This window comes from Lathyrus oleraceus, chromosome 5, assembly GCF_024323335.1.
Source record: "Lathyrus oleraceus cultivar Zhongwan6 chromosome 5, CAAS_Psat_ZW6_1.0, whole genome shotgun sequence".
Lineage (NCBI taxonomy): Eukaryota > Viridiplantae > Streptophyta > Magnoliopsida > Fabales > Fabaceae > Lathyrus > Lathyrus oleraceus.
The window spans coordinates 393,981,454-393,994,499 of record NC_066583.1 but is presented as its reverse complement, the minus strand read 5'-3'; the positions used below and the strand labels follow the sequence as shown (position 1 = coordinate 393,994,499).

Genomic DNA, 13,046 nt, shown 5'->3' with positions numbered 1-13,046 from the left:
AAATGTCTTGACTTAACAAAATTACTCAAACAGAACCTGAAAAGATGATCCAGAGGCCCAAGTGCAAATAAGCCCAAACCCAATCCGTGCCCAAAGAAGATGGTGGAGGTGCGATAGGAAAAGGGACGTTTGGGCCTTAAGCCCAAACCAAGCTGCATTGGGTTCAATCTATACGCTAGTCAAAAGGCTGACTGCTGAAGGCACAAATGAGACTTTAGAAACGCGCCACTAAATCAAATTGAAGAAAACCATCTTGAATCTCTGGTGTCATCGTCGCGTCACCTCCGTGCAATCTGCCGCATCAGCTCCGAGCATCCTCTTCACCACACTTGAGATCGACGTCAGGTAATGGTGAGTGAGAGGACGATTGTAACAAACTCGCCATCCAAATCATGATATTCAACTTAGTCTCTCAAACGCGTCGATCCAGAAGTGCGGAGTTGAAGCAAAAATGAACAGAGACGAATCGAAAAAGGAACTCACCGGAATGAATCATCAACGTGAGTCAGGTATCGATTCCTTCTCCTCTTCTACTTCGATTCTTCTCTTTCTGTTTCTGTTCTTCCTTTGTCTTCTCCTTCTAATTATCGTTGGTGCATGCGAGAATTTGCAAATGAATGAATTGATACGGAGGATTGATAACTCGGTTGCAGCACCGATATCTCTGCAGAATCACAACTTTGGTGTAAATAGGTCGAGCTTGATGCAGAGGTTCAAAATTTTTTGAGTTTGCTGAAGAATGAAGGTTGACGTGTGAAGAATCCAGAACTTCCTGCTATGTCCGAGTTAATGAAATTGGATTGGAGAAGAGTCGGTTGAAGGAGTTGTTAGAACATGGTTCGTTTTCTTGCAAGTTTTGAAACGGAAGAGGAATTGTGAAATTCTGCCAAGGGGAATTATCACATAGTTTTTGTTTGTAAAAATGATGAGATCCCTCTTCCACCATAGTGAGTTCCTTTTATAGCCTTCTTAGAATTCTGTTATCAAACTCCAAATGAAATGCAACCAAAATGCCAAAAACGGTTTTCAAATTCACAAATCTTTTAGTTAGTTGCAATTTGTTGTATGACAATTGGAGTTGGTTAACTTTATTTCTCAATTAATTCCAACCCTGTTACTCTTCAATAGTTAGACTGTCATTGGAAATTAAACCGTATTGTGAGCTTACCATTCCATGCTTGCTGGCTCAGGTTGGTTTTAAAGTTGCAATCGGTTTGTGATACAGTTGGCTGTAATTTGTTGGGAGATTGCAAAATCTGTTACAAGGTGGTATTCTTGGTTCAGTGGAGGTAAATTTTGTTCTTAGCTGGAAGTATATTTTCCTGTTATAGCAGTTTAAAGGTTTGTTGTTGATTGGCGTAGATTTTTCAATTTGTTAGCTTGTTCAAAATGCTGTATTGTAAATATGATAGTTAAAACGTGAATTGTCAGTTAGATTTATTATTGAAATGATTAGTGAAAAATGAAAGCCATTAATTTGAAATTCAAATGCAACTGTAACGGAATATGAACACTTTTGAGACATACGCCAATTCTATTGATTGATATTGAAATGCGGTTAAGGGTTTTTTATGTAGGAAATTGGTTTATTCTTCAGTTGGTTGTGAGAATAGTTTATTATATGTTAGTTTGAAAATTCCAATTCAGTTCAAAACTGTTTGAGAATTAACCTGCTGCTTTGAAATAGGGACCGATGACGACTGCACGCCGATGTTGCTCTCACTGGTCTTTGGTGGTAGGACCATCCTTGATCAATATTATTCTCACGTGCCCAAGCTTGCATAGCTTGCAATTGAGAAGCTACTGCAGATTTGACTATTCATAACTGGTGGTTCTAAGTGTTGACAACAATTTTGGTAAAACAAAGAGAGTTCACAAGATGATATGTGTGATGTCTTAACATAAGATGCTACGTGTGATGTCTTAACATAAGATATCGTATGGAGTTCAAGAAAAATAATTATGCAGGATTGTATCAGGATGTCATACACAATGTCATGGCATCTGATGTTTATGTACCTGCTGGAGTTCAAGAAACATAATCATGCAGGATTATTTCAGAATGTCATACACTAGGACATGGCATTTGATATGTGTGTTCCTGCTGGAGTTAAAATGGAAAAATATAATCATGCAGGATTGTATCAGGATGTCATACTCAATGTCATGGCATCTGATGTTTTGTACCTGCTGGAGTTATAAAAGGAATTATAGAATTATGCAGGATTTTTCCAAGATGTCAGACCCGATGTCATGACATCCTGTACACAGAACATTCAGTATGAATGTCTGGTGTTTTGTGATTGCACAATTAATGACAATCTATGTATGATTGAAGATCTGATTAGCTGGCGCATTCAATCATGGATTACAACCTGATTTACTTATTTTCCAATGAGATCTAACCAACTGTCACGAGAAGATTTAATTGGAAAATAGATTTAGGGTTTTCAAGATGTCCAAGCCCAGCTGAAAGCTTCTATAAAAAGGGACATGGAAAACCTGTTTTACAACACAACTAATACTGAGCGAAATAGAGAGAGAGAGCTAGGGTTTGTGTTCTGTTTAGTCGTGAGACTTGTAAGCCATTCAAGTTATCTTTGATGATTGAATTGGACTGATTTGTGGTTGTAATTTGTCACTCTAAAGCTGTTAAGCAAGAGTGTGTGTCTACTTAATCAAAACTGTGAATCAAGATCAAGTGTGTGTCTACTTGATCAAAGGTGTGAAGCAAGATCAAGTGTGTGTATTCTTGATTGAAACTGTGAAGTAAAATCAAAAGTGTGTTATTGAAAAGTGTTTTCTTTTCTCAAGGTATTGTTGTTTAAGATCACAGGTGTGATTGTAGGGAAGTGAGTGGGTTCTCATATCTAAGAGTGCTTAGGTAGAAATTGCACGGGTAGAGATTAGGTGAGAAAGACTGTAACTTGTTGAAGTGTACAGAGAGTCTTTGATACGGGTTCTCAATAATGTTACACAAGTAAGTTGTGGTTAGACATTACTTTTTCCAATATAGACCTTAGAAGCCGGGGACCTTAGTTTACCAAATCCATCTTGGCCTATTCGTAGGACGTAGTGCGAAAGTCGTTCAAGTGTAAGATTTGATACGATTGTTATGCGATACTACACTCACAAGAGTCTCTCTTGAGAATATTTTTGGAATACGAGTAGTCGTTCCTCCGATAATATTCGAAAGATGGGATTATGACTATGGGAACCTTTTGTAGAACATGTTTGGCAGGTTTAAACCTTAGTACACTCCTTTTGGGTGGTTCTTAACCTAAACCCCATGCTCGTGACTTGCAACAAACCCTTGATTCATGGTTGATCCGATCAGGTATCCTTAATATCAATGAAACTTGGGTGTTGATAAGGTGTAAACCATAATCCACCAAAATGGGTGGTTGATATTAAGGATAACATTATCTATCCCATGACCTTTGTTTGGTGTGCTCTTAATTTCTCTCCAGATAGTGCAACCTGACAGATGTTCAAGCAGATACAGCGATCCTGATTCCCATGCCACTGCACTGCATTCACATCATTTTGCATCACATCATTTTGCATTCATAATCATTCACACATGTTTATCCATTTCTGTGGGGTTTATATCTTCTACTTGATTCTAGTCGGAATTTTCTTGGTTCTCATCAACGGCTTAGTCTTTTTTTTTTACATCGTTTATCTATTGAGAGACTGGAATCAAGGGGGTAGAATACCTTTGGAATTGATAAACATGTCATTGCATTTACATATTCATTAGCATGTCTTGCATAACAGGTACCGCCACAGTGTTCTTAGTTTGTTTGGTGTTCCATTATCAGGATAGCTGACCCAGGCATTCACTGGTACGGTACCCACAGAAACCAACAGAGAGTAATGGAGAGCCTACAGGCAGAGTTCGCCGAGATGAAAATCCGCATGAATCAATTCATGGATGTGGTTCAAGGGGTGGCTCAGGGACAGCAAGAGCTCAGGCAGATGATACAGAGGAATCCCCCTGCTTAACCAGAGACGGTGACTGATCCTCCAGCTGGAGAGGCTAATGGACCCAATGGACCGGGGCCTATCCCAATCCTACATGTCACCTCCGGTCAACAACCCGTTCATGATGATCAGGACGATCAGTTCCCCCTGCTGCAGGAAGACTTTGGTATGGGTCATGGTGTGGACCCCATGTTTAGAAGATTGGAAGAGAGGTTGAAGGCAGTGGAAGGACAGAATCCTCTGGGAGTAGATGTTGCTGACTTGGGGCTGGTCCTAGGTGTGAGAGTGCCACCGAAATTCAAGGTCCCGATATTTGACAAATACAATGGCAACTCTTGCCCGAAGACCCATGTGCAAGCCTATTTCCGTAAAATGGTTGCATACTCCGATGACGAAAAGTTGCTTATGTACTTTTTCCAGGACAACCTAGCTGGGGCATCCCTGGAATGATATATGAGGCTGGACAGAGCCCACATCCGTTGCTGGAGGGATTTGGTTGAGGCTTTCGTGAAGCAGTATCAGTATAATGCAGACATGGCTCTGGACAGAACTCAACTTCAAAATCTGTCTCTTAAAAGCAATGAGTGCTTCAGAGAATACGCTCAACGCTGGAGAGAAACAGCTTCCCGTGTTCAACCTCTTATGTTGGAGAAGGAAATGGCTAACATGTTCATGAACACTCTGCCAGGACCTTATTTGGAGCGCCTGGTGGGTTGCAATGCCTCCAATTTTGCTGATGTAGTCTCTACCGGAGAGAGGGTGGAGAATTACCCGAGGACATACAAAACCTAGAGTGGAGGTGGATCCTCATCAGGGGTGAAGAAGCCGTTCATTGAGGGACAGAAGAGGAGAGAAGGGGATGCAAGTTCCATATCTTCTTATCAGAACAGGGATAACCGGAGGAATAACTTTCAGAACTATCATTAGCAACCGTATGTTACGGCCGTGACCATTCCAGCTGCAGCACCACTACAACAACAACAACCACAGTGTCAACCAGCTCAGTACCAACCACAACAACCGGGTAACAGACCCGCCTATCAACCGAGGCCAAGGACGATGGACCGGCGTTTCGACACTCTTCCAATGTCGTACGCTCAGTTGCTTTCTAGTCTTCAACAACTATAACTTGTGCAGTTGCACACTCTGGCTCCTCCCGTTGGTAGGCTTCCAGTGGGTTAGAACGCCAATGCTAGGTGTAACTTCCACTCTAGGGCACCTGGCCACAATATTGAGAACTGCAAAGCTTTTAAGCACGTAGTTCAGGACCTCATTGATTCAAAGGCCGTTAACTTTGCACCAGCTCCTAATGTCGTCAACAATCCCATGCCCTAGCATGGTGGAGCCAACGCTAACATGGTTGAAGGAGAAGTCAAATTAGTCTCTGCGGTCAACAATGAAGATGGGGATAGTGATTGCGACATCGATAACTGGGTGCGTCCGAGGATCCCGGGTGAAGTTCTCAACAATTGGTCTTCTGAGGAGATTGTCCAAGCCACTTGTCTGGAGGAGTAATTTTCTTTGTTTATTCATGCATATCCAAGTCTTACGTTCCGCCAAGGCGTAATGACTCATTGTAGGGCTCATCTATATGACACTTGCATTTTTTATCATAAATAAAGGACGTCTTTTTGCATTCAAATATTTCGTTCCATGTCTTTCTATTTTTGCAGTTTTTCAAAAAAAATGGCAATGTTTTGTTTAGTTTCCACTTTTTTTCACACTCATAAGCACATACCATCACTCACGCAGATGCACATCACCGGATCCTATTGATAACGGTTCTGCTATGGCTCGCTTCGACTTTGAAAATCCAATCTTTCAAGCTGAAGAAGAGGGTGATGAAGACTGTGAACTCCCTGAAGAACTTACCAGGTTATTAAAACAAGAGGAAAGGGTCATTCAACCGCATCAAGAGTCTGTTGAAGTGATTAATCTCGGCACCGAGGACGCCAAGAGAGAAATCAAGATAGGGGCTGCTTTGGAAGACAATGTGAAGAAGGGGTTGATTGAATTGCTGCAAGAGTATGTTGACATCTTCGCTTGGTCTTATCAGGACATGCCAGGGCTTGACACAGACACCGTGGTACATCGTTTGCCTCTCAAAGAAGGTTGTCCTCCGGTCAAGCAGAAGCTCAGAAGAACAAGACCAAAGATGGCTGTCAAGATAAAGGAAGAAGTGCAAAAACAGTTGGATGCAGGGTTTCTAGCAGTCACAAATTATCCGCCATGGGTTGCAAATATCGTTCCGGTACCTAAGCCAAAGTGAAAGCGATACAGGAAATGCCTGAGCCAAGAACAGAGAAACAAGTCCGTGGTTTCTTAGGGAGGTTGAACTACATTGCAAGGTTCATCTCTCACCTCACAGCCACGTGTGAGCCAATATTCAAATTGTTGAGAAAAGATCAGGCTATCAGGTGGAATGATGATTGTCAAAGGGCGTTCGAGAAGATAAAAGAGTATTTGCAGAATCCTCCTATCCTTGTGCCTCCGGTCCCAGGGAGACCGCTGATTATGTATTTGACAGTACTAGACAATTCCATGGGTTGTGTTCTCGGTCAACACGACGAGACAGGTAGGAAAGAGCATGCCATCTACTACCTGAGTAAGAAATTCACAGATTGCGAGTCGAGATACTCAATGCTTGAAAAAACATGTTGTGCACTTGCATGGGCTGCTAAGCGATTGAGACAATACATGCTGTCTCACACAACCTTACTGATCTCCAAAATGGATCCAGTCAAGTATATATTTGAGAAGCCAGCTCTCACCGGAAGAGTTGCTCGTTGGCAAATGGTACTGACAGAGTATGACATCCAGTATACTTCCCAGAAAGCCATCAAGGGGAATATTCTATCAGACTATCTTGCTCAACAGCCGATTGATGATTATGAGCCGATGAAGTTTGATTTTCCAGATGAAGACATCATGTTCCTCAAGATGAAAGACTGTGAAGAGCCAGTTGTTGAAGAGGGACCTGATCCAGACGAAAAGTGGACTTTAATGTTTGATGGGGCCGTCAACGCCAGAGGAAGTGGAATTGGTGCTGTCATTACAACTCCGAAAGGTGCCCACATGCCTTTCACCGCTCGTCTGACTTTCGAGTGCACCAATAATGAAGCTGAGTATGAAGCTTATATCTTGGGTATTGAGCAAGCCATTGATTTGAGAATCAAGACTTTGGACATCTTCGGAGATTCAGCTCTGGTAATCAATCAAGTGAATGGTGATTGGAACACTCTCCAGCCTACTCTGGTCCCCTACAGAGATTACACGAGAAGACTGTTGACTTTCTTCACAACAGTAAAGCTGTACCATATACCTCGTGATGAGAACCAGATGGCAGATGCTCTTGCTACTCTATCCTCCATGATCACGGTGATCCGTTGGAACCATGCTCCCAAGATCGACGTGATGCGCCTTGATAGGGTCGCGTATGTGTTTGCTGCTGAACTGGTAGTTGATGACAAGCCCTGGTATCACGACATCAAGTGCTTTCTGAAGAATCAAGAGTACCATGCAGGGGCATCCAACAATGATAGAAAGACTTTGAGAAGATTGGCAGGCAGTTTCTTCTTGAAAAAAGATGATGTTCTGTATAAGAGGAACTTTGACATGGTTTTGCTCAGATGCGTGGACAAACACGAAGCAGACATGTTAATGTAGGAAGTTCATGAAGGCTCCTTCGGTACTCATGCCGACGGACATGCAATGGCTAAGAAATTGTTGAGAGCGGGTTATTACTGGATGACCATGGAATCTGATTGTTTCAAATATGCTCGGAAGTGTCATAAATGCCAGATTTATGCTGATAAGGTGCATGTGCCGCCAAATCCTTTGAATGTGATGTCTTCGCCGTGGCCTTTTGCTATGTGGGGCATCGATATGATTGGAAAGATTGAGCCGACCGCTTCCAATGGGCATCACTTCATCCTTGTTGCCATCGACTATTTCACCAAGTGGGTCGAAGCAGCGCCATTTGCGAAGGTCACCAGACATGTGGTTGCCCGATTCATCAAGAAAGAAATCATTTGTCGCTATGGGATTCCCGAAAGAATCATTACTGATAATGGTTCTAATCTCAACAATAAAATGATGAAGGAGTTGTGCCAGAACTTCAACATTCAGCATCACAATTCTTCCCCTTACCGCCCTAAGATGAACGGTGCTGTTGAAGCGGCAAATAAGAACATAAAGAAGATTGTGCAGAAGATGGTTGTTACATACAGAGATTGGCATGAGATGCTACCCTTCGCCTTGCATGGGTACCGTACTTCAGTACGTACATCGACCGGGGCAATCCCTTACTCCCTTGTGTATGGTATGGAAGCAGTCCTACCTGTTGAAGTGGAGATTCCTTCTCTAAGAGTCCTGTTGGATGTCAAGTTAGACGAAGCTGAATGGATTCGGACAAGGTTCAATGAGTTGAGTCTTATCGAAGAGAAGCGAATGGCAGCCATTTTTCATGGGCAGTTGTATCAAAGTCGGATGAAGAGAGCCTTTGATCAGAAAGTGCGTTCTCGATGCTTCCAGGTCGGAGATTTGGTGTTGAAAAGGATCCTTCCTCCTCAAACAGATCACAGGGGCAAGTGGACTCCTAACTATGATGGACCGTATATTGTCACCAAGGTTTTTGATGGTGGGGCCTTAATGCTTGCAACGATGGATGGTGAAAACTTCACTTCCCCGGTGAACTCAGGCGCAGTTAAAAAATACTTCGCATGAAATAGACCCGTTGGACAATAAAAAGAGTAGTCCAGGCAAAAATGGGCATCCCGGCGAACCAAGAAAATGAAAAAGGTTCGGGCAAAAATTAGGGATTAAAAGTGAAAAGATTGTACACCCGGTAAGTTGAAAACCTGAAAAGGCATTTTAGGCAAAAATGGGTATCCCGGTGGATTGAAAACCCGAAAAGGGCGATCCAGGCAAAAGTTAGGGATTAAGCGAATGACTGCGTTCTGAGTAGTTCTGAATCTCATCTCGTGTCAATGACTGGAAACTTTTGAAGGATAGGAAACAATCCAATCACTCTTTTTAGAAAGCTGATCATCTGGAGGATCTTGAAGACGAGCAAGTCATAGCAGAATTGGAATCCAATAGAAATCCATTTCACATTGCCATTAGATTAATGTCTATTTTTATCTGTTGTGCGATTACCTCTTTCCAGGGATTGCTTCCTGATGTAAATGCCTATTTAGAGGCCGTTCAATCAATAAAATCATGTTATTCAGTATATCTCTGTTTTCATTTTCATTTTTCTATTTTGTTTGCAAAAATGACGTCCGAATTTTTTGATAAACATTGCATCATGACACATAAGAGCTTTACAGATACATGCTTAATAAACATTTAAAATTGCTGTAAATTTTAAGTGCTTTGGATCGTCTATTCAGAACAGGTACCCTCGGGGCATTTCCTTAAAATCCCCTGCAGATGATCGTGAATGTTTTCCCCCAACAGACGAATTCGGTATCATATCCCTGCAGAGCTGATCAGAGCGTTGGATTCTTCAATCCCCAGCAGGTTCTCACCACTGTACCTCCCCCCCAAGCGGTGGTTTCAGATTATACACTCCCCATTAGAGTTGACAGTGTCAGACTATATACCCCCAGCGGAGTTGACAGTGCCAGACCGTATCTTCCCAGTAGAAGCGGCTGCTCCTCAGAGTTCGAGGCCAGATCGATAATCCCAATGCCAGATCCATGGTTTCTTTCCTTGAAGCAGAACCTCGGTACCGCATCGGTGTTTGCCTCCCTTGCTGAGTCATCTCTCGCAGATCGTGGTTGCCAGAACCACTATCGCTTTCCCCAACAACAGGTTTTCAGTGTCGTTCTCTCCCCAATCAGAATCTCGGTATTTCGTCATTGCTAGAACACCGTGTGACGGGTCATTTCCCCACAGAATTCTTTGCGCTGTGCATCTCCAGCAGCCTTGCCAAGGTCCAAAAGATGGTGATTATTTCCCCAGCAGATCCCCTTGCCTCAGCTTGGTATTCTACCCAGCATTTCGCATCCCTGCATGTAGAATCATATTGCATTGCATCCTCCCAAATCGCGTAGCATTTCCATTTTCATGGAGCATTACGCCATTGAAAAATTCAAACATACGCATGTAAGCATAAAACATTCTCGGTATCCCAAATGATAAGCCAGAAGTTGTTTCCAGTACTCAGACTGAAGATTGTTCATGACTTACCTTTGTTATCCCTAGCAAGTGTCATTGGCCCATGCGCCGCCTCTATTATCGTTCCCTATTTCTGCCGATACTGACAAGCATGAAGTTTCCGACGTTTAGGTCGACGCAACTTGTGGCATTCAGGCCAGCCTCTCGGTGTTCAGACCGATATTAATAATCTCATATCTCCCGATGTTCAGATCGAAGTCATTTCCAGTATTCAGACTGATGAGCGGCATTCAGGTCATGGTTATTTATGTGTTACCATTTATTTTGGTATCCAGGTTAACATTCTTTTTCGGTATTCAGACTGACTCTCATCGTACCAGACAAATTCTTCTTTCAAGACCATCTCTTTGCCGATTCTGACAGGCATTGTTACTTCACTTCACTTCAGTGCAAATTTTCGGGCTTTTATTGTACTCAATCCCTTGATACCTCGAAAGCACGAAAGCCGCTGCTATCTTCTTTCCAGGTCTCCAGTTGATTGAATAGGGGCAACTGTAATACCCCAAAATTTACCCTTCATTTTTCCTGGAAGCATACGCTTTACACCTCATGCATGCATTCATTTTTAGGTCATTTAGCATTTGCATTTCATCATGGCAATCGGAATCGAATCCAAGAAGCTTGAACATCATCCAGGACACTTTGTGGGCTCTATTTAGATGATTGTTAGGGACCAATTAGTACTACTTTTTATACAATTTTATTGGTCCCTTTTACCAAGTTTTTATGTAATTACACACTTTTATCTTCATTAATTTGTATAAATGCAATTAGGTTTAATTTATTTTGTTTTGAATAGTTATTTCACATTTTTTGTTAGTTGTGTAGAATTATGGATAAGCAAGACCTTGGTTTCAACATGGCATTTTGGGAGGAAGCTTGCCAAACAAGGAAGCTGGGAAAGCAACAGTTCGCGCCGCGAACTTCCTTCGCGCCGCGAAGGCTGCGAATCCAGCAAGCTGACCAAGGGTCAAAGGTGCTGCTGTGCAGAAAAAGTGATTGCCATTTTGATGTCTGCCTGGGAAGTGCTTTTCTGCTGCAGATGACAATGTCCAATTAGGGAAATGTCAACCTTTTTGGTAGAGACAAAATAGTTTAACCTAGGTTTTGGAAAAACATTATTCCATTCATTCACACATTGTGCTGTAGAGTTTTTGCAATAGAGAAAACAGAGTTTTTCTTCTAAAAACCTTCTGTTTTGTAACAATGGTGATGAGGAGCTAAACTCCTTTTTGTCAAGATTGGAGGTAGTAGCTATTCTCATCTGTCTATGTATTCACTTTGATTTATATATGAGATAGAGATTGTTGATGTAGTGATTACTGTTTTTGCTTTTAGTTGAAAACCAGATTTGAGTAGTTGTCGAGAGAGATTACTCGAGTTTAGACATAAAACAGATTTTCAAGTAGCGAATAAGTTGTAGAGATAGATTTATTCATTACTATTCTTTGATATTGAACATTAAAGGTTGCTATATTGATAGTTAGGTGGAGAGATCGTCTAAGGATCAATATAGTAACTATCACGATATCATTTAGACATAAATGACTTTGAGAGGATATTTGAACATCATCAATAATCTTGAATCTAATTATTTATCATAGGGAATCATAAGCATTTGAAATAGTGAACTCCAATCTTGCCAAGCTTTTATATTTGTCTAAAACCACTTAATAGTTTTTGTTAACATTTATTAACAAGATATTTTTCCAAACAAAACAACCCTGTTACTTTCTAAACTTATAACATTTGAATTATAGAACGGCGGTAATATTACCCAATCTCTGTGGATACGATACAAAAATATTTGCCAAAGATATACTCTTTCAACAAATTGGCGCTGTTGCCGGGGATTGGTGTCGATATTACAAGCATTGCAATAATTCTTTGTTTTAAGTTGTGTTACGTTTATTACTATCCCTCTTTTGTTTCACTTGGTTTGTTAGTTTTGTAGATTCTAGTGCATGCGAGGAAAAGCAACCGAGGAGCAACTTCAATTCGATCCTGAAATTGAAAGAACACTTCGGAAGCTCAATAGCAAAATACGCAGAAGAAGGAAACTAGCCGAAGAGAGGAACCGGAGAGAAGAAGCATCTACTTCCGCACTTGTTCCAATCGAAGAAGTGGTTGTAGAGGCTTGTGAAGGAAACATGGCGGAGGATAATCGTACCGAAATGTCCGCTAATAGTCCAAGAAGGAATGCTCAATTTGCCCGTGGAGGAAGAAATACGGAGATGAAGACCGGAATCCTCCAACTTCTCTATGCAACTCCATTCACCGGAATGGATCACGAAGATCCGTATACCCATCTCATCAAATTCTATGAGATTGCGGGTTCTACGGGAATAGACGAAGCGGGTGAAGAAACGTTATTCAAAAGGATGTTCCCACACTCCTTAGTGGGAAAGGCAAAGGAGTGGTACCTTGATCAAGAATCAAGAGTGATGACGGATTGGAACTTGTTAGAAGAAAAGTTCTTAGAAAGATACTTCCCTCAATCCCGATTCATGGAAGCCAAGACGGCTATAGCGGTATTCACTCAAGGAGGAAACGAATCTCTAAATGAAGCTTGGGAGAGATTCAAATCAATGTTGAGGAAGTGTAAGGGACATGGTTTTGATGAGCTTACTCAAATCCATATCTTTTTGAATGGTCTCCAATCAACCCATAAGACACTTCTGGACGCCACCGCGGGTGGTTCGCTTATATCAAAAACTGCGGAAGAAGCTAAAGTCATTATTGAACGGATGGCCCGTAATGATCATCAAGGTCAACATGATCGAAGCCCTTCACAACGTAAGCCTGGAGTTTTAGAGTTGAATACCAATGATGCCATCCTTGCACAAAACAAGCTACTCTCTCAACAAGTGGAGCTT

The 13,046-nt window shown here is 41.8% G+C and overlaps 1 protein-coding gene across 1 annotated transcript; it reads left to right on the top strand.

Moving 5' to 3' along the window:
• The first annotated feature begins 206 nt into the window (after positions 1 to 206).
• On the top strand, positions 207 to 11,372 carry LOC127085035 (uncharacterized). Its single transcript, XM_051025604.1, has 4 exons — positions 207 to 509; positions 654 to 947; positions 1,191 to 1,289; positions 1,688 to 11,372. Exon 4 carries the CDS (start codon positions 6,271 to 6,273, stop codon positions 7,651 to 7,653), a length of 1,383 nt encoding a protein of 460 aa, XP_050881561.1. The 5' UTR covers positions 207 to 509; positions 654 to 947; positions 1,191 to 1,289; positions 1,688 to 6,270; the 3' UTR covers positions 7,654 to 11,372.
• The last annotated feature ends 1,674 nt before the right edge of the window (positions 11,373 to 13,046 follow it).